The 22594-nt window shown below is 40.4% G+C and overlaps 1 protein-coding gene across 5 annotated transcripts in view; it reads left to right on the top strand.

The window, feature by feature from the left end:
• Positions 1-22594, top strand: part of KATNAL2 (katanin catalytic subunit A1 like 2) — a 51323-nt gene that overhangs the window by 9202 nt on the left and 19527 nt on the right. For 2 of the 5 annotated variants that reach the window (XM_045020869.1, XM_045020874.1), the window contains exons 2-12: positions 3345-3415; positions 4917-5083; positions 7033-7075; positions 7523-7652; positions 9946-10044; positions 10785-10883; positions 11839-11916; positions 12892-12990; positions 13540-13603; positions 14758-14876; positions 20879-20970. In XM_045020869.1, the coding sequence (XP_044876804.1) occupies positions 3345-3415; positions 4917-5083; positions 7033-7075; positions 7523-7652; positions 9946-10044; positions 10785-10883; positions 11839-11916; positions 12892-12990; positions 13540-13603; positions 14758-14876; positions 20879-20970 (1061 nt within the window). The remainder of the gene's footprint in view (positions 1-3344; positions 3416-4916; positions 5084-7032; positions 7076-7522; positions 7653-9945; positions 10045-10784; positions 10884-11838; positions 11917-12891; positions 12991-13539; positions 13604-14757; positions 14877-20878; positions 20971-22594) is intronic. The other 3 variants (XM_045020872.1, XM_045020871.1, XM_045020870.1) reach the window with 3 other exon arrangements.

Genomic DNA, 22594 nt, shown 5'->3' on the forward strand with positions numbered 1-22594 from the left:
TATGCTGTGTAGTGGTCCTCCACACAGAAGTAGCTGCAACCAGTGCCGGCTCCAGGCGCCAGCTCAGCAAGCAGGTGCTTGGGGCAGCCAAGGGGAAGGGGCGGCATGTCAGGCTCTTCGGCGGCAATTCGGCGTCGGGTCCCTCGGTTCCTCTTGGAGGGAAGGACCGGCTGCTGAATTGCCGCCGAAGAAGAAAGTGGTGTGGTGGAGCAGACGCCGATTGCGGCTTTTTTTTTTTTTCCCCCTTTGCTTGGGGTGGCAAAAACCCTGGAGCCGACCCGGCTGCAACTGAGTGATTGTGTATGTAAATATTTTGCATCAGAGGGGTTGCCATATTAGTCTGGATCTGTAAAAGCAGCAAAGAATCCTGTGGCACTTTATAGACTAAGGGTACGTCTTCACTACCCGCCGTATCGGCGGGTAGCAATCGATTTCTCGGGGATCGATATATCGCGTCTCATCTAGACGCGATATATTGATCCCCGAATGAGCTCCTGTCGACTCCGGAACTCCACCAACCCGAACGGCGGTAGCGGAGTCGACATGGGGAGCCGCGGACGTCGATCCCGCGCCGTGAGGACGGTAGGTAATTCGATCTAAGATACTTCGACTTCAGCTACATTATTCACGTAGCTGAAGTTGCGTATCTTAGATCGATTTCCCCCCATAGTGTAGACCAGCCCTAACAGACGTATTGGAGCATGAGCTTTCGTGGGTGAATATCCACTTCGTCGGATGCATGTAGTGGAAATATCCAGCAGCAGGTGTATATATATGCAAGCAAGAAGCAGGCTAGAGATAACGAGGTTAGTTCAATCAGGGAGGATGAGGCCCTCTTCTAGCAGTTGAGGTGTGAAAACCAAGGGAGGAGAAACTGCTTTTGTAGTTGGCTAGCCATTCACAGTCTTTGTTTAATCCTGAGCTGATGGTGTCAAATTTCCAAATGAACTGGAGCTCAGCAGTTTCTCTTTGAAGTCTGGTCCTGAAGTTTTTTTTGCTTCAGGATGGCTACTTTTAAATCTGCTATTGTGTGTCCAGGAAGGTTGAAGTGTTCTCCTACAGGTTTTTGTATATTGCCATTCCTAATATCTGACTTAGGTCCATTTATCCTTTTCCGTAGGGACTGACCGGTTTGGCCGATGTACATAGCAGAGGGGCATTGCTGGCATATGATGGCGTATATTACATTGGTGGACATGCAGGTGAATGAACCGGTGATGTTGTGGCTGATCTGGTTAGGTCCTGTGATGGTGTCGCTGATGTAGATATGTGGGCAGAGTTGGCATCGAGGTTTGTTGCATGGATTGGTTCCTGAGTTAGAGTTACTATGGTATAGTGTGCAGTTACTGGTGAGAATATGCTTCAGGTTGTCTGTGGGCGCGGACTGGCCTGTGAAAGTGAGGGATCATTGTCCAGGATGGGTTGTAGATCCCTGATGATGCGTTAGAGAGGTTTAGGTGGGGACTGTATGTGATGGCCAGTGGAGTTCTGTTGGTTTCTTTCTTGGGTTTGTCTTATTGTAGGAGGCTTCTGGGTACACGTCGGCTCTGTTGATCTGTTTCCTTATTTCCTCGTGCGGGTATTGTAGTTTTGAGAATGTAATATACGCCAGAAGCAGAGGCACCCTAGCTGGGATGGGTATGGCCCCTGGACTATTTCAAGAGTCTCAAGGGTGGGGCTATAGGAGACTGGGAAGGTCCAGGCTGCGGTGATTGGCTGATGAGGAATAAGGCAAGTCTCTTGGAGGAACTGTGCCTCAGAGATTGGTTGATGAAGGAGGTTGTGGTTCCTAATTGGACACAATTAGGGGCAGTATCCTGCAATGTATCTGGCCTTGATCATTGGCCAGTTCTGGGCAGAGGCTGGCACTTCGGGGATTGGGTGCATAGGGGCAGGGTTCCAATACCAGAAACAGCGTGGTGAAGTCTGGATAAGCAGTGCTGGTCGCACCTGTTCGGTGTGACTCTGCATGAGGGAAGATGGTGCTCATCCCGGAATTGTGAGTTGGAGGCTGGGGACCACTGGGCGGGTGGAGCGGGGCAAGCCTCTGACCCGGCTTCCGCACTCTGGCTGGAGTGCCGGGCGGGCAGAGTGGGGCAAGCCCCTGACCCCACTCCCTGGCAGCAGCTTGAGGGCCAGATTAAAAGGTCTGACTGGGCGGACGTAGCCCGCAGGCTGGAGTTTGCCCACCCCTAGCCTAAATGCTTCATGCCAGGAGCAAGAAGTGGACTGTGAGCCTTGGTCAAAAATTATGTGGTTGGTAAACCCATGGTGCCATACCACATTGTGCAGTAGGTGGTGGGCGGTAGTCTCAGCAGAGCATAGCTGGTTGCTGGGGAGGAGGATCAGGAAGTCCACAAATGTTTGGCCGTCAGATGCTGGGAGTTCCACAGTAAAGTCTGTAAAAAGCACCGAAGAGTCCTGTGGCACCTTATAGACTAAGAGATATATTGGAGCATAAGCTTTCGTGGGTGAATACCCACTTCGTCAGACTCTTTGTTGCTTTTTACAGATCCAGACTAACACGGCTACCCCTCTGATACAGTAAAGTCTGTGGATCCATCTGGATTCACTCTGGTGAAATGATGTACTCCAAAAATTCAATGATGGGCTAGTCGAAGGTGCACTTTTCCGATTTGGCGTACAAACCAGGCTTCTGTAATCTTTATCCCTTTTACTTGGTATCACTTAATCCATGTTCTTTTGCTAATAAACTTGGTTTGCTTTCATTATAAATCATCAGTGCTATACAAGTTCAGAGAAGTGTGCGCTTCTAGAAAGCTAACAGGTTGGAGTGATTGACTGTCTCTGTAAAGGTAGTGAACCTAACACTTCTTCTGTGAGGGTCCAGTCAGAGGGACTGGTCCCTGCTGTCAGATGAGTTTGGGACAAATTCGTGGCTGGAATCATACCCAAAGTCAGGCTTCAAGGAGTAACCAGGTTGGGTAAAGCCAGGATGAGGCTTGTGGGCTGCTGATAATCTGTTAGGGTCAGAGCTCTGGATGAAAGCTGCACAGCCACAAGACACTCCAGATGGTAACCAAACCCCTTACTGGCCTAGCTGAACTCCAAAATTTCACAAAAGTACAAACAGTAAAAGGAATTTCTAATTCAAACTATTGTTTCTATGAAAAAGCCTTTATCTAGCCAGGATGCCTGATAGTGTTCAAAAAATTACAGTGGAAAACCATTTTACTTCTGTTTTTTTACTTCAAGCTGTTTTATAGTTCTTACATACTGTTGTCTTTATTTAATTGGATTTATTTGGACATTTTGATGCTGTTTGTAGTTATAAATAGAATCTGATTATTACGTTTGATCTAGAATTCTATCTTCCTTCACAGGATGAGATGCGGACAGAAGCTCGTCGAAAAAATCTTCTCATTCTAATTTTACATTATTTAACAGAGGAAGGGTATGTTATCTAAACAAAAGTACACTACAGTTGTTTATATGTGTGTGTTTCTGGTCTTTCATGGTAATGTGCACTTCTGCCCTCTAGTGGATGCAATGGAAGGCCTGCCCTGCTAATTATATTGCTCTGCAGTGTCTCTAATACTAGCATATAACATGGACATTTTACTTTTAAATTCATTTTATTTATTTCAATTTATGGAATAAAAATAAAAAGGTTGTATCAGGTGTTACTTAGAATTTTTTTACAATAATCTCTAAAGGCTTTTTTTTTTAAATCGGGGTTGTGCCCTTTATGATATGTAACAAAGATCTGAAAGGTTTTAAAAAAAGCTTCCTCTAGGTGTTTACTACTAATACCAGGAATATCAAGTTAGTCTTTTGGTTTTTCTGGAGAAGACAAGGACAACAGAGGAGGCTGGGGGTGGGCTTACATCAGGTATGTCAGCATTGAACTGTCAGATTCTTTATAGCATGAGACTTGTTGCACACATGCACAATTTCCATTACTTTTAATGGAAGTTACAGTAACACAGAGGAGGTGTGTGTATATATATGGGTTTTAAAAGGGTATAAGCGTATTTAGTATGAAAGCGTAATGATATAATGGAGTAAATTTGGGACTGGGGAATCAGGATTCTATGATTATCCTGACTTCCACCAATTTATTGTGTGACTTTGAACAAGCAATTGGGTAAAATTTTCAAAAGCTCTGGCCTTCCTTTTTCTGGTGTAATTTGCAGTTGCAAAAAATTTCCCCCTGCATTTTTACATTTGTATTTGAATTGAAGGTGCGAATCTTGGTTCTTCAGCTTTTAACTCTGTGATTTGCGTTGAAGTGAGGTAATAAGAAGTATAGATTGTATGATTTGCACCTGGATTTGATTTTATGGGTGCAAAAGGGAAGGTACAAGTTTGCCAGCCCGGGACACAGCCGTTTTGAATATTTACCCCTTCATCTCTGCAAGCCTGATTCTGATCTCAGTTACAACAGTGTGAATCTTTATAGCTAGGAATTTATTCAAATAGTGTTACTCTAGGTTTACACTGATGTAACTGACATCAGAATCTGGCTTGCATTTTACCGATGAGGAAACAGAGAAAGGACAAGTCTCAGAGGCATTATGAGGATTAATTGGTTAATATTTGCACAGTGGTGTGAAGATAGTCAAATGTACCACACCGGTTATTCTTATTTGTTTTTAAATTAATTGATATAAGCTAATAATACTAATGAGGTGGATAGGATTCAATTCTGGATGTCAACAGAACTGGGTACTAGTCATAGCTCTGTTACTAATTTGCAATGTGATCTTATGTTGAACTTTTGGGAAGCACTTTGAGGCCTGTGAATGAAAAGTGCTTATAATTGTTACTGGTTATTAGTTATGTAGGGTTGCCACAGTTTGAACTATAACACATTTCCTTGTATACTATTTCTCTCAAATTTTATAAAATAATGACATTCAGTTTTATGTTCTTTGCTCTTTTGAAATTACCAGGTATGCTGATGCTGCAAATGCTTTGGAACAAGAAACCCAATTAGCTTTACGCCGCTTTGAAGTTTGTGACAACATTGATCTTGAGACTATTTTGATGGAATATGAAAGCTATTACTATGTAAAATTCCAAAAATACCCTAAAATTACCAAAAAGGCCCTAGACACTGGTACGTGGCTGTGTTCCAAAAATAAAGCTTTTGAACTTCTGTTTCTTATAATTTAAAAAATGTGTGGACTAAAATACCCAACACTTCTCAGACTTATCCTTATTTAATGTTGTTTCCTCTGTCCCCAAGCTCTCAAATGATTATAGAGCTGGAGGTCTTGTGGTTAGAACATGGGACTGGGATTCAGGAGACCTGGGATCTGTTTCCTTTTCTGCCTCTTACTTCTCTGTGCTTCAGTTTTGCTATCTGTATGAATGGGTATGATGATGTTTATCCATCTTTTTTAAACAACTTTGAGATCTACAGGTAAAAAAATAATATCTAAGTGCAAAATATTATATAGATATTTTCTCATTTTTTTTCCTCTTTGGGTAACAATATTAAGAATGTTCTACTTCTGATTTTAGTTTCAAACACAAAATGAATAACTAAAGGGAAACATTGTAGCCTAGAGGTCATCTAAGATCACTCTTCAAAGTTTATTCCCACCATTGTTATTATTTAATTTAATGTAGCATAATGCTTTACACTAAATGGTATCTACCAAGAAAATAACAGGTCCTTGCTCCAAAAGACGTGCACTCTAGAGGCACAAGCAAAGGCAATACTGTATGATGCAAGTCAGAACAGACATATTGAGATTGGACCATGAGATCTTGAGTGTTCTTGAACTTGTGTGCAACAGGTGGGTTACAGAAGGCAGAAGAGCAACAATACAAGCAGAGGCAAAGTTATGGAGTGTTAATTGTTAGAGAAGGGGATGAGTGGGCAGAGAATATCTCCAAGCAGTTTCAGTTGCTTCAAAAGCTTATTAGGAAGTTTGAAGATCCCAGGTAAATGGGACACTACTGAAGCATATAAAAAGAATAGTGCCTGCATGGATTAAATGCTTTTAAAACCCACCAGTCATACTGACATTCACAATGATGTAAAAGATCAGTAGTGGCTGGAAGCAAGTGTGCATGTGAGCAAGATTTACAAACAGGGTCTAGTGTTTGGAGTCAGTTTAAAAAAAAAAGTCAGTCCTACAATGTATAAATGATGGACTTAATTGCAAATAAAGGATAATGGGTCCCATTGTAGAGCATTTGTTAGATCGTATTTACAGCCAGATTGTGATTCCCTTACTCAGATTCAGTAATGCCCAAGTTCCCAAACAGTCTCACTGAATCAGTGCCTTGAAGAGTATCAAAATCTGTCCCTCCTAATCTATCTATAGATACTAGGAGGATAAGGGATTCAAAACAGCTGGGAGATTGCTAATGAGGTACAGAACCTTTAATCTCTGGGTCACTGGTTCTAATCCAGGCTTTTGAGTGACCTCACATTCTGGTGTGTGTGTAAATCTTATATCAGGCACTCTTGGAAAATAACTTGAGGGTTAATAGAGCATCATCAGGTTGTGACATTTTTGTTGTGATGACGTTGCAGCTTGGCAGCTTTAAAGCAGAGTGATTAAAATGGTGTGAAACAGCACTTTGTCCTAAGGATGGACTTTTAAGTGTTATTGGTTGCAACCCTAAATCTGTCCTAATTTGGCAATGGGTAAAAGTTACAATGCTGTATGTGAAATGAGTTTAGTGGGCTCAGTCCAATTCCTAGTGAAGAAGGGTCCGTATCACAGTAACCAATGTCGATTTGGCACCTTGTTTGTAGTCTCAGGAGAGAGACCAAAGACTGAATGGAACTAAAGACTTAATAAACCTGAACTACTTTCTCCACTAGTCATGTCAGGATTGAGGCACTTTGGGAGGTTTACTCTGTTACTGCCAGTGTTGTACCTATTTTATAAGGTGACTTTAGTTTCTGAGCTTCATAACCTCGCAACTTTCACAAGCACAAGGTTCACTCAAAAATGTTTTTAAAAGAAAAAATGAAATTTTCTTTCTTCCTTGACCATGGCATCCCACTCTTATTTATTTCTAATTTCAATATTTATTTTGCCACAGCAGAAAATAAACAGCAACCAAGAAATGGAGGAAAACCAAGAAGGTAAGGGAAAAGTCATTTGGAGTGGGCACTGGGCAGAAGATTTTCCCCTAAGAGTAAAACATGGTACTGTTGCACTAATGCTCTGATACCCTGGAGGTGCTAAACTAACATACCAGTGAGCACGCTGGAAACTAAATGGTGGAATTTCTGTCTCTTTTAAAAAGCTAACAAAATTTTAGGTAAGACTTCTTTTTTTTTTCCCCAACCTAATTCATAGATTGCTAAAGTATCTGAAATATCCCCTCCATTATCACATATAAAGGGTTACGGTGGGATTTTAAAAAGCATTCAGCATTGACCTCAATTCATTGACTTCAGTGGGACCAAAGTTAGAACAACACTGTATTTTCTGGAAAATCCCACCATTAATCCTTCTGTCTTGTGAGGTATGCTGGAAACAAAATGAGAAGTTAAAAATTACATCCTGAAAGGCTTTTTGTATCCTAGGACGGCAAGTAGCTCTTCTCATAATCTTCCTAGGATCAACCAGCATCAAACTATGCAGCGGCCATTATCAAAAACCTCATCTGGGAGGACAACAGAGCCTAAACCATCTAGCAAGGACAGCCCCAAACAGGTTCAAATGTGTTGACTATGTTGCATTGCAGTTGGGATTGATTTTATTTTAGTTTGGACCATGAGGGGGTCTAAATTAGCTGTTACCACTCAGGAAAGAGATCTTGGAGTCACTGTGGATAGTTCTCTGAAAACATCCACTCAATGTGCAGTGGCAGTCAAAGTGAGCAGAATGTTGGGAATCATTAAGAAGGAGATAGATAATAAGGCAGAAAATATCATATTACCTCTATATAAATCCATGGTACGCCCACATTTTGAATATTGCGTGCAGATGTGGTTGCCTCATCTCAAAAAAAATATATTAAACTTGGGAAAGATTCAGAAAAGGGCAACAAAAATGATTAGGGGTATGGAACAGCTGCCATATCAGGAGAGGTTAAAAAGACTGGGACTTTTCATCTTGGAAAAGAGACTAAGTGGAGATATGATGGAGGTCTATGACTGGTGTGGAGAAAATAAATAAGGAAAAGTTAGGCCTTGTCTACACTACGGGGGGAGATCGATCTAAGTTACGCAACTTTAGCTACGTGAATAACGTAGCTGAAGTCAACATAGATATACTTACCGCGGGATCCCCACTACACTATGTCCACAGGAGACACTCTCCCGTCGACTCCCCTTGCACTTCTCGTTTGGGTGGAGTACAGGAGTCGATGGGTGAGCGATCTGCAGTCAATTTAGCGGGTCTTCACTAGACCCGCTAAATTGACTGCTGATGCATCGATAGCCACGTGGCGATCCCCTGGTAAGTGTAGACAAGCCCTTATTTACTCCTTCTCATAACACAAGAACTAGGGACCACCTAATGAAATGAATAGGCAGCAGGTTTAAAACAAACAAAAGGAAGTATTTTTTCACACAAAGCACAGTCAACCTGTGGAACTCCTTGCCAGAGGATGTTGTGAAGGCCAAGACTATAACTGTTTTCAAAAAATAACTAGATACATTCATGGAGGATAGGTCCATCAATGGCTGTTAGCCAGGATGGGCAGGGATGGTGTCCCTAGCCTCTGTTTGCCAGATGTTGGGAATGGGTGACAGGAAATGGATCACTTGATGATTACCTGTTCTGTTCATTCCTTCTGGGGCACCTGGCATTGGCCACTGTTGGAAGACAGGATACTGGAGTAGATGGACCTTTGGTCTGACCCAGTATGGCCGTTCTTATGGTCTTATGATATAGTCAATAAGAGGCTGAGAAAACTTTTGGAGGTTTGTGAGTAAAGAGTTTTATTGCTTATGTAAGTATAACAACACAGGAGTCTAGTGGGAGATGCTATCTGGGTAAGATGGTAATGGGGGGGAAAAGGCACATAAAGGAAAAGAACATCTCACATTGGGATCTAATCCGTCAGCAAATGAAGTCAGCAAATGAAGAAACAGGTATCTTTCCATTAATTTCAGTGGGCTTAAGGATTGGTCCCATAGTGGTAGAGATAAGGAAGATTACAGACCAAGGAAGGTCAAACAAGATGTCCAGTCTCAGTCATAAACACATTCACACAACCCAGTCTAACACATTTGACTTTGTAAGTGTAATTTGTCACTGTGGTCTTTTGCTCTTTGGGGTCGAGTCTGGCAGGGCTGCTGAACATGATGCTTTGCTATTAACTATGTGTTAAGGTGAAGTAAGCCAAGGGGAACAGGAACACCAGACTGATGACCAGGCAGAACTCTGTGCCTAGCATGATTCTTGAGGCATTGAGTAGGTGGCGGAGATTGTTTTCTTAAAATCCTTGGATACATTCCTGTGTTAGGGGCTGGATCTCATGCCTGACTCTGCTGTCACTTTTTTGTAAGTGCAGCAATTTAGTACACAGCAGTAGCCACTAGTCATGGATAGATGTTGGAGTAACTTAAACTTCTAAAATGGCCCATCATTTGCATTTATACAGATACATGGCACATTCTCTACCTCCTCTTTCAGTCACATCTGTTATCCCTTCTGTACCCTAGTGCTCAATTCATGGTGCTCATAGAGGTTTTTTCTCATTGCTGAGCACTATGCTGATTTCTCCATACTACAGAAAACTCTTTGCAGAGGAAATGAGTGAATGCTGAGTGCTAGAGCTGTGGCTCTGCATTGCTTTCAACAGCTAGCCAGATTGAGACCTAAAGGCGCACATAATAATGTTACATACTAAAATCAGGTATTATTAGTACAAGTTAAGTGGAATATAAAAGTTCAGCTGAAAAATCATACCGTCTGGGCATGTGTGAAGAACTACGGTGAAGTCTAACGCTCATCTGCTTGGAAAGAAATTGTTTTTCTAAAACTGATTTTTCTTTAGGAGAATGACAATATAGTTACTCGGGAGCAAGCTGATTTTGGTTTAAATGTGTCAGCAATCAACAGAGGTGGTGGAGGAGAAAGCACTCACCCAAGAAGGGTCAGTAGAAACTTTCTATGCACAAAACACATCTACGTGTATGAAGAAAAACAAAGAAGTTGTACACGAAGGTTTGATATGACTCTTCTGTACGTTTACATAAAATACTACTTCTGTGTGGCTGTCTGAGGTCTCCCATGTATTTGCTGGTGGACTATAACTTTTATCCTTAGCCCATTATTTGGCATAGTTTGTGCACTCTGTATAGAACTAAGGAACAATGTAGAAATAGAATAGAAAAGTCCAACTCCTAATAGTAAAAATGGAAGCTGAATGTATAATTTTTTTCTGCTGCTTGAAAGTGGTGGACAGATGATTTTGTAGTTAAAGCACAGCACAGAGAGTTAGGACACCTGGGTTCTTTCCCCACTGCTACCATTGACTTCTTGGGCAATTGTCAATGGGGATTCTTGGGCAGAATTTGGCCTGTTGCCTTTTGTAGTTGGAGAGCTGCGATCCTGTTAAGCTTGCTTTGTACTATGTACACCTGTGACCTGATATAACACGAATTCGGATATAACACGGTAAAGCAGCGCTCCCAGGGTGGCGGGGCTGCGCACTCCAGCAGATCAAAGCAAGTTCGATATATTGCGGTTTCACCTATAATGCAGTAAAAATTTTTGGCTCCCGAGGACAGAGTTATATCGGGGTAGAAGTGTAATTCATGAAGTTTTAACTGTAGAATCAGATACTTTATTTAGATAGGATAAAGCCTATTACATCATTCTTTTTTCTTTCAGGGCCAAATAATTGACTTCCGTGGGATGATCCAAGATGCTATCAAAGGAGCATCAAATGAAGTAGCCTCAAACAGCCTTAACTGTGATCCAGATCCTTCAGTAAGGGATTATTATTTCCATCTAACAAAATTAACTTTAGAAGTAACTACGCACCGAACTGTGCAATAGGGAACAAAAGTAAAATAAAATACCATAATTCACGTGGTCCTAACTTCCAAGTAGTAAAGAAGGGGGTTTGAAATTCTGGAGTGGCTTATGTCCTTGCTGAAAAAGCAATGAATGGACACTAACACTAGTCTAATTTGTTGACATTTTTGTACTTCCCGAACAGGGGTGTTTGTGGCAAATACAAATCACATCTTATAATTCACAAATGTAGCACAATTTTCAGAGCTCCACAAAACAGATCTGGGTGAAATCCTTGCCCCTGACTTCAGTGGGGACAGACAGTGTTCAAGTTCCAGCCAGCAGTTTCTTCTGTCTCCAAATTTATGGCAAGGTACTGACATCTCTCTATTTTAGTCCTTCCCCAGGACCCTAAAATCTTTGGGGTAGAGGTTTTCGGTCAAGGCCACTGCTGCCTGCCACAAGCCAAAGCTGCCAGCAAAATCACCCCTTCTCACCCAGTCTAGGGCTGCCTGTTACACTTGAAAGGAACTTCATTCTTTAAAACAGCACATGAGAAAGTGTGATAAGTCGTTTATATTCCTCATGGGCCTTAATCCCTGGAAGTCAGGTTCTGCCATCCTTATGCTGAGATAAATAGAACTGTTTGTGGAGTAAGGGAGCTACTTGCTGTGAATAAGGGTGGCAGAATCCAGCCCTGAGTCATAACTTCACACATTAGGATTTAGGGAGATCTCCTATAATGGCTTACCCTTATAGTGAAGAGCTATGGAGGCATCTCAAATATGACTTATTTCAGTTTCATTGTTATTATTTGTACCTTTAAAATTTTTGCCTCAGCATGGTACTGTTTTGAAACTGCTTCATAATTTGTATTAAAAATGTACTGAAATAAATTGTTGACACCCACTTACTTCTGTCTTTTTAGGAACGATTGTTAAAACCTCTGAGTGCTTTTATTGGCATGAGTGGTGAGATGAGAGAACTTGCAACGGTTATAAGCAGAGTAAGATTGGATCTTCATTTCAGTCATTCTTGATGGTACCAGGCCAGTTTTTTTTTTCCTGGTGTATCTCCATTAAAATTACATCAGTGATAAATTAGACCCAATGTGTTTTCCCTTTCTTGCATGTAATGATGCTAGAAAAGATTTTTTCCTGGCCTAGAACACACAGAAATAATTTAGAACACTCTTCCTCATGGGGCTGGGGGATATACTGACCACTCCAAGCTGTTGGAGCTGTATTGACAAGACCAGCATTGTGTTTCCCTATGTCCTTTCTATAGAAACTGTACATTAGTCAGCTGTAAGGAAAACCTTTAACATATTACCAAGATGGCTGAAGAAGTCAGTGACATGGATTAAGACCCTGATTCAGCAATGTGGTCCCAATTAAGTCCCCAACGAATTATATTAAGGATGTGATTTTTCTTTTTACGCAAAAATTCATCTGTGGAATGCACTGCCACAAAATATTAGAAGGATCTGCCAAGATCTTAGAAGGATTTAAATGGATTAGATAATTTGATGAATTGAATGAAATTATCGGAATGAACTCTTCAGGGCATAGACTAATTATTATATAGAATGTTCTCCCTGGGTAGATTATTCCATAATTATCCATGAAGGAGTTTCTTGCACCTTGCTCTGAATTATCTGATACTAGTCACTGTTGAAGAAATGGATCATTGGTCTCCTCCACTGTGGCCATTACTGTGCTCCCCTTAAAGCCAATGGCAAATCTCCAGTGGCTTCAATGAGAGCCAGCCATACAGTGTTTTTTCTGGGAATTTCTGTTGTGTGTGTCCAGTGCTTCCCTTTCGTGAGCTAACAGTTAAGAGCCTATACTGTACATTAAACAGTTTGTATCACTAGTACTTCACACCTTGGTATAAGTGGGCTGTTTTGCTACTTCCGGGTTTATTATATTTGTACAGGAAAACATTATTTTTTCTAAAAAAGATCAAATGTGCATTGCAGGACATTTATCTTCATAATCCAAACATAAAATGGGATGACATTATTGGACTTGATGCAGCCAAGCGGTTAGTCAAGGAAGCAGTCGTGTATCCTATAAGGGTAAGGCTCTAAGTAGCTTTGAGAATACCAGTACTGGACACCATTTCTGTACATTATCATGGTCAAAATATCACCAGCTAGTTAACATTTTTCTTGTAAAGTGCTGTCCCATAGCTCTGACTGTATCTGTCCTTTTCTGAATGCAATTCCTAGTCAGCAAATGGAATTTAAGTTGACACCCCATATAACTTTTCATATACAAATACCTTGCTGCTGGATAGAAAAAGCCCAGTCCGTTAGTACTTATTCTGTGGGAATTTTGCCTAAAGAAAAGCTGCCAGACACATCATGCTATAGGAAAATGAATTACTGAAGAGCATAGCAACCTATATCCATTTATACAAAATAAAAACATGAAAAATGCATTTAAAATAGATTTCATCTGGTTAAATGTAGCATTTTGTATGGTGAAATCTATTATACAATTATTTTATTTTTCCTCTCTTCTAGTTTGCTAGATTTCCTGCATGTACAGGATTGTTGCAAAAAATAGCATTTTGACTCAGATTTTATTTTTTTAATCCTTGAATTGCTCTTTTGTTTCCACAGTACCCACAGCTGTTTACAGGGATTCTCTCCCCTTGGAAAGGATTATTACTATATGGACCTCCAGGTAGGTATAATTTTATACTATAAATATAGGTGTATCTACATATATTGCTACTTTTGTTTCTATCCAAACTGATGAATTATAAATGCATTTTAAGAGCTTCATGCTAATTTGATCCAATATACTAATATAACAAATTTACTTGGTGACATGGAGTTTAGCCCTTCAATCTACCTCTTGCCACATCCAGAGTTCCCACAACTCTAGAATATTTCTGCACCTAAATCCTCCCTCCAACCAACACTCTTGACTCCAAGTATAATCAGAGCATGTCAATTTCATATTGTTGCTCCATTTGCCATAGTTGCCAATAGTCCTAATTTGGCTGGAACTGACCTTCAAAGAGAGAGAAATCTGGCTTGGACTATCCCTTCCTGGAAAAATGTCCCAGCTCCCCCTCTTCCTCATTTAGGAGTTAGTTTTGAAAATGGTGTTGGTCTCCTGCTAGCAGGGATGGAGGCTGTCCTGCACCACAACACTTCTGCAGTCTCTCCAAATGCTCTCACTGTCTAGGCTGCTCTCCACACTATTTCTGTCACCCTCACAGGCACCACTGGAAAGTTGTCTAGACACTGATTGCTGGTCTACACTGAAAACTTTCATCAGCATGCAAAATCCACAGCCCTGAGAGAGACAGTTATGCTGACCTAACCTCTGGTATAGATAGTACTAGGAAGATTTTTTTCCATAGACCTAGCTATTGCCTCTCAAGGAGATTAATTAATTACAGTGACAGGAGAACTCCTCCCATTGCTGTAGCAAGTGTCTACACTGTAGCATTTTTAGTGTAGACATAACCTGAGAGCATCTGGGGAGTCTGTAGTACTATTAGTGTGTTAGACAAGCTGCTACCCACTCCCAGTGAAATAGCATTGGTTCTGGTCTTGTATATGCTTGCATTTATTTGCCACAAGATAGCCCATTGAGGTGCTCTGTTCATTTCAATATATAGTACACTCAAACAGTTTCTGAGGTATTTGTCAATAGTGCTGTGACTTGAAGGCCTGCATTACCTGCTTTTCTCCAAATAGTTCTAATTGCATTTCCACTCTTGCTGTCCATGTTCATTTTCTGACTAGTAAGATGATGAAGGGAGTTACTCCTATGTTTACATTTTATTTAGTCAGAGTGAATTTCCTCATCCCTGTTGCTTGTAGGTACTGGAAAGACTCTGCTTGCTAAGGCTGTTGCCACTGAATGCAATACAACTTTCTTCAACATTTCAGCATCCACTATTGTCAGCAAATGGAGGGGTGATTCAGAAAAACTTGTCCGGGTAAGAATTGTTATCTTCATATTCATTGTACTCTAACAGGTGTAATGTAATTAGCTGGAGAATAGGTGTTTTTTAGTGGATTGAGCACTGAACTGTGAGCCAGGAAATGCTGAGTGGTTCCTCTGATACTGATACCCTCTGAAATCTTGGGCAAGTGATTTCATTCTCTGTTCCAATTTCTCCTTCTGTCAAATGGGAATAATACTTTTATGAAGTTGTTGTATTGACTGGATTTGTGGGTGTGTTTCAGCTCTGTAACATAAGATGAACCAGATCTCCCCAGCGCTCAAAGATTTTTGACACATTGGATCCCAGGCAGGCATACTAAATTTTGAGATCTACTGGCAGTAAGTCCTCAGTGCGCCCCACCCCCTGCAGTGCTCGGGTTTCAATTCCTTTCTGATTGCGATCAGCTGAGGAGCTCCCTCTGGGAATGGCAGCTGTCATGGTCTGTTCCAGACTCTGCCACTGTGACCCAAAGACCTCTTGATGCCAGCTGGCATAGGGCACAGAGGTACATCAGGATAAAGAGATCCCCTGGGTTCACCAAAAGGGGTCATGTAAGGTATGTACTGAAAGCCTGCCTCACACTGATCATCATAACCATTGTGAGTTGTATGTATAGAAAATATGTGAGGAGTTATGTGTATATGCTGAAAAATATGTTCTCTAGACCTTATAGTTAAAGGCAGGTCACCCTAAGACAGTGCTTTTCAACCAGGGCTATATGTACCCCTGGGGATACTCAGACGTCTTCCAGGGGGAACATCAGCTCCTCTAGATATTTTCCAAATGTTACAATATGCTACATAAAAAGTCGGGCTGTCTAGCAATTAAAAAAATTAAGCGTGATTAATCATGTGATTGAAAAAAAATAATCATGATTAATTGCATGATTAAACAATAATAGAAAAAACATTTATTTAAATATTTTTTGATGTTTTCTACATTTTCAAATATATTGATTTCAGTTACAACACAGAATACAAAGTTTACAGTGCTCACTTAATATTTATTTTTTATTACAAATATTTGTACTGTAAAAAAGAAATACTATTTTTCAATTCACCTAATACAAGTACTGTAGGGCAATCTCTTTATCATGAAAGTTAAACTTACAAATGTAGAATTATGTACAAAAAAAACTGCATTCAAAAATAAAACAATGCAAAACTTTAGAGTCTACAAGTCCACTCAGTCCTACTTCTTGTTCAGTCAATCGCTCAGACAAACAAATTTGTTTACGTTTGCAGGAGATAACGCTGCCCGCTTCTTGTTTACAATGTCACCTGAAAGGGAGAATAGGCGTTCTCATAGCACTGTTGTAGCCAGCGACGTGCCAGATGCGGTAAAGATTCATATGTCCCTTCATGCTTCACCCACCATTCCAGAATACATGCTTCCATGCTGATGATGGGTTTTTCTGGGCAACAATCCAAAGCAGTGTGGACTGATGCACGTTCATTTTCATCATCTTTGAGTCAGATGCCACCAGCGAAAGGTTGATTTTCTTTTTTGGTGGTTCAGGTTCTGTAGTTTTCGCATCGGAGTGTTGCTCTTTTAAGACTTCTGAAAACATGCTCCACACCTCGTCCCTCTCAGATTTTGGAAGGCACTTCAGATTCTTAAACCTTGGATCAAGTGCTGTAGCTATCTTCAGAAATCTCACATTGGTACCTTCTTTGCATTTTATCAAATCTACTTTGAAAGTGTTCTTAAAATGAACAACATGTGCTGAGTCATCATCTGAGACTGCCATAACCAGGGCTGCCTCCAGGCACCAGCTAAGGAAGCAGGTGCTTGGGGTGGCCATTACAAAGGGGTGTTACTTCGTCCGCTATTGGGGCGGCATGTCCGGGTCTTCAGCCGGAATTCGGCGGCGGGTCCCTCAGTCCCTCTCTTATTCTTTACCGCCGCCGAAGAGGAAGAGAAGGAGCAAAGAACCCGCTGCTGAACTGCCACTGAAGAATGGAGCTGCGCGATTGAGCTGCCACCGATTGTTTTTTTGGGGTTTTTTCCACCGCTTGGGGAAGCAGAAAACCTGGAGCTGGCCATGGCCATAACACAAAATATATGGCAGAATGCACTTAAAACAAAGCAGGAGATGTACAGTTCTCCCCTAAGGAGTTCAGTCACAAATTTAATTAATGCATTATTTTTTTAACGAGCATCATCAACATGGAAGCATGTCTTCTGGAATGGTGGCCAAAGCATGAAGGCACATACAAATGTTTAGCATATCTGGCATATAAATACCATGCAATCCCAGCTACAACAGTGCCATGTGAACACCTGTTCTCATTTTCAGGTGACATTGTTGTGACGTGTCATTCCATATTTTTTATGAAAATATGCCTATGATATGAATATGACAAATGAGATGTACTTTATGCAAATGACTCAGATGAGATATCACTGGAAAGGTTATGATTTACTAAATGTGATTGTCCTATTTGTATGCATGTATAATTTCTGTATCTGAAATTAGGAATATTGACTATATATTTGTATTTCAACTATGCTACTTTGGATGATACTCACTGCTAACACTTCAGGTACAACAATGGAAAAGCCAGACAGGGCGGATGGCCCATCAACAAGGATAATGGACTGTAAAAGAGCTTAGTCTTCCTGTGAATGTGTGGGTTAGCCTGTGAAGAATGGCTACAAGGGCCCTACAGAGGCATGTAACCATGTCACCTAAGACTGGAACCCATCTTGAATTCTGTACTTTTCCACAAGAAGCTAGGGGTGGTCAAACTAGGAAAGAAAGACTCCTGCCTTATGCAAATCCTATGTAAGGGTGGGAAGTGAGGTAATCCAGGTCATCAGTTCTCCCCTGCTACCTCACCCAAGATGAGTGCTGGAAACAACTAAGACTGAACTGGGGGAAAGAACTGGGCTGAGGCTGGAAGGGCATCTGGCCAGTGAAGAAGATTATTAGAACCACATTTAGGGTGAGAACTTGCATGTAACCAGTTTCTTTAGTGTATTGAGCTTAGTTTGTGTGCTCCATTTTATTTTCTTAGTAATCTGCCTTGTTCTGTCTGCTACCCCCTTAACTACTTAAAATACACCTGTTATAGTTAATAAATTTGTTTCTGGTTTACAATATAACCCAGTTTATGTGATTGCTAACTGGGGGAGTGAAAAATTGTGTACACCCTCCTCCACATTGAGGGAAGAAGCGAATTTCATAATATATCTTTGGGTCTGCACTCCAAGGGAGGTGGATGTCTGAGTGCTGGAGCAAGTCCCTTAAACTGGGTCTTCCCAGAGCTGATCTGCAGCTGGATGTGGCCCTGCCTGTGTGTGTTTAAAGGAGGTTTTAAGAGCTTGGCTCAGCAAGACAGTTTAAAGGGGGTCCATGCTGGCAGAACAGATAGACTCAGTGGTATCTCAGTACATCAGGTGACTTCCCAAGGAGTCCAACCTGTAACAGTAAATAAGAAGCAGGCAACATTATCTCCTTTAAATGTAAACAAATGTGTTTGTCTTAGTGATTGGCTGAACAAGAAGTAGGACTGAGTGGACTTGTAGGCCCTAAAGTTTTTAACATGGTTTTGTTTTTGAGTGCAGTTATGTAACAAAAAAAATCTACATTTGTAAGTTGCACTTTCATGATAGCGATTGTACTAAAGTTACTTGTATGAGGTAAATTGAAAAATACTATTTATTTCGTTTATCATTTTTACAGCACAAATATTTGTAATAAAATAATAATATAAAGTTAGCACTATACACTTTGTATTGTGTTGTAAATTGAAATCAAATATTTGAAAATGCAGAAAAGCATCCAAAATATTTAATAAATTTCAATTGGTATTTTATTGTTTAACAGTGCGATTAAAACTGTGATTAACTCAAAAAAATTAATCGTGATTAATCACGTGAGTTAACTGCAGTTAATCGACAGCCCTAATAAAAAGCACTAGCGAAGTCAGTACAAACTAAACTTTCATAGACAGTGATTTGTTTGTATTGCTCTGTATACTATATACTGAAATGTAAGTACAATATTTATATTCCAATTTGATTTATTTTATAATTATATGGTAAAAATGAGAGGACTCATTAATATTAATATTCTCAGTAATAGTGTGCTGTGACTTTTTTGTATTTTTATATCTGATTTTGTAAGTTTTTAAGTAAGGTGAAACTTGGGGGTACACAAGACAAATCAGACTCTTGAAAGGAGTACAGTAGTCTGGAAAAGTTGAGAGCCACTGCTCTAAGGTAGTATGCTTTGAGATAAACTTCTCCTGACAGTAGGTGAGACACACTTATCTCCCCAGAGGACCATTGCTTATTGTGTGTCTTAAAATAGAAGTCTATTAGTGTATTGAGTCAAATGCTAATGAAGAACTTGTGGAGGCTTCAGAAGGAAATTAACAGAAAGAAGTAAACCACAGGAGTGGGGGACACCCTGTTTTCAGGTCTGATCTTGTCTGTCTGAGGGTGCAGAGAGGTGCCTTGGCATGCTTCAGACTGTGAAGACAATCTGCCAGCAGTCTTGATCTTATGAAAGGGGGATCTCGGCCTTCCTGTCTGAAAATGCTAGGAAAAGGACTGGGGCTGGGGTAAGCTATTCTATAGGAGACTGGGGAATGTCTTGTGAGTTAGTTTAGGCTCTAGAAAGAATGTTATGATTTTGTGAGCCTTTATTTGCCAGAGGCTGGGAATGGGCAACAGAGATTACTTGTTCTGTTCATTCCCTCTGGGGCACCTGGCATTGGCCACTGTCGGAAGACAGGATACTGGCTAGATGGACTATTGGTCTGACCCAGTATGACCCTTTTTATGTTTTATATGTAAGCATTTGTTTCCAATATTCTCACTCTATCATTTGAATCTCTGTTCTTTATTCCTGTTTTCACTATAAATATATCTAAGTGCTGTATGTTAAGCGGAGTGGTGATCCTTCGAGGAATCTAAGAAGCTGGTGTGCTGTTTCTTTGGGAATAGAGAATCTGACAGTTTAGTGACCGTTCAGTAGATCAGGGACTGGGGACTCCAGAAGGATGCTCAGAGGACTCCAGGCAGTGTGTGTGTGCCTATTGCTAACCTGCTCGTTGAGAGGGAGGCCTGGAAGGTAGTGCTCGTGTTGCCAGAGGATGGTGGAGTCGTGCTGATCCATAACAGGCACAGACAAAACTTACTCATGCTAAGGACATGTGGTAGCAAGGTGCCTTACAACCCTGGGTACCTCTGGGAAGTATCACAGCCATCACTACAGTTGCTTGTGGCACTTTACTGGCAAATAAAAGTCTCTACAATCGCAAGCCTAAATTAGGCCTAACACAGTCATGGGGTAACAAAAACAGGAAATGTGGAGGCAGCTTAATTACAGCAATTTAGGATTCCGACAAGAAATTCAGCATTAGGGACAGGCACATACTTTTCTTCTTTTATTGTTGCTCCATTTGTTTTTTCTCAAATTCTTATTTTAAAAAAAATCACAAAAATTCCAGTGAAAGAAACTAACAGCATTTTGTTGATTAGAATAATGTTCTCATCAGGAAAAATAAAAGAATTACTTTATTCTGATTAAGAGAATATTGTTTGTTTGTTCTTCTTTGGAATTTTTTTTTAAAATAAGGATTGGGGGGGGACAAATGGAGCAGCAATAAAAGAAGAAAAATATTTAATTTCTGGTAACAATTCAGGATTTCCCCACAATCCTTTTCTTCTATTCCATTATTCTCTGTGTACTTGGCTAGGATTTAGAGGGAAAGATTTAAATGTAAAGACAGGATTATGTGTGTGTGTGTGTTCTTTATCGCTCCTTTTATAAACCTTTCAGAATTAAGGAAGGACTCTGGGACCCTCTACCAAGTCAGAACATTTATTCCATTTCCCCTCCCCACCCCACCCCCAAAAGGTTTTTGTGATTTGTGCACTAATATATGTATCATTATCTAGCTTTTGTATCAATGGCCCATATCACCTTTTTGCTTGCCACAGTTGTTAATTCTGTTTTGTGGATTCTTTTCTTTGAACAGGTGTTATTCGAACTTGCCCGATATCATGCTCCCTCCACAATTTTCTTGGATGAGCTGGAGTCGGTAATGAGTCAGAGAGGCAATCATCCTGGGTAATTGACGACTTAGCTTGCGATAGCTTCAAAATAATACTTTTTAAAAAACTCATTTATATTCAATAAGTGCTTTGATTGGGTGTCAATCAACACTTACCAGTGCACTGAGCCTGTTACCATTAGTTCAATAAGGCCTGCACCTACTCCATGAACTTCAATAGATGCATGATTGGGCCCATAGAAAGACCTATAATTTAGATCCCATTGACAGAATAACTATTTTGAGTTATATTGTAACTGTAATGATTTTGTTTTAGATTTAATTTTTTAAAAATAACTTTTCCTTAAGCCCATTTTCAACCTGTAAGGCTCATGCCTGAATAATTCCAACAATAATCCACTATGAATCCATAGATATCAGCATAAGGGGTGGTACAGAAGAACGCATGACGAGCAGAGTGGGATTAACTGGGATATGTTGGCACAGGAAGAATATGAGTAGGAGAGGGGTACAAGAATGCAGTTATGAATGTCCTTTAAAATAAGAAACTTGGACTGGAGGATGGGGAAAACAGTGAAAGGATTCACAGAGGAAAATGAGAATATGACCTTTGACTGCAACCTTTTGGATGGACTGGTTGGGAGTGACCGGGTGAGAGACAGTAAGGCCAGAGAGGAGGCAGTTGCATCACTGTGTAAAGGAATTACTATGGACAGAGTTTGTAGCAGCGAGAATGAAGCAACATTAATATTGCCATCCATGACAATACACAGTTAAAGTTTAAGAAAAATCTGAAAACTGATGGGATTGAGAGCAAAAACAACTTATAGATGTTGTTTTTATTACAGTACATGCATAGGGTGCCCTTTACAGAGGTTTCTAGATGCTTTGCATACCATGTCCAGGTGTTTATATGTCCTCATAAAGAATGTATACAGTACACTGCATTATAAAGACGCAACTTCTAATCATTGCCAATTAATGGCTATAAACTATAGGTCAGCTTTTGCCCTCATACTTTCTTTTATAACTCTCCCTGACTCCAGTGAGTGATGGATCGAAGTGGGGTACATATCCAAGAATGAGGTTATTTTATTAAAAATTGATATAGCACCATATGTCAAGATGACACTTTACAGAAAAAGGACCCGATACCTGAACTGCAGAGCATATGCTCTAAGCTTTCTTAGGGCTTGATCTTGCTAGGTGCTGAGCACTTTGGATCCCAGGCCTCAGTCCAGCAAAGCACTTATGCACTTGCTAAAATGTTTTACTGTATTGAGGCCAGAGTTCTTAGCACATTGCAGGAGCAAGCCCTTAAACCTCATCTTTTCTTAGGTGGGATTCCTAACCCTCCGTCTCAAAGAAAGAAGAACGTGTTTGGCTTTTACTGTTTCAGTTCTTCATGGTCTGTTTTCTCAGGAGCAAACAAAAAGACATGAAGTGTACTAAATTCAGTAGTAAATATGTCTTTCTGTGCCAATTTAAATTCTCTCACAAACTCTTCCTCTTTACTCTAGTTGCACTGAATACATCAACAATGTTAGTATGTCAACTGCAACCTTTACTTCTCTATAAATTCTCCTACATAATGTTAACCCAAGGCTTAGCAACATTTGCCTCTAAATACCAGCTCTGGTGTTTACTCAGTTTTTTGTACTAATCTTTATGCAAAGATAA

The sequence above is a fragment of the Mauremys mutica genome, chromosome 6 (genome assembly GCF_020497125.1).
Source record: "Mauremys mutica isolate MM-2020 ecotype Southern chromosome 6, ASM2049712v1, whole genome shotgun sequence".
Classification (NCBI taxonomy): Eukaryota; Metazoa; Chordata; order Testudines; family Geoemydidae; genus Mauremys; species Mauremys mutica.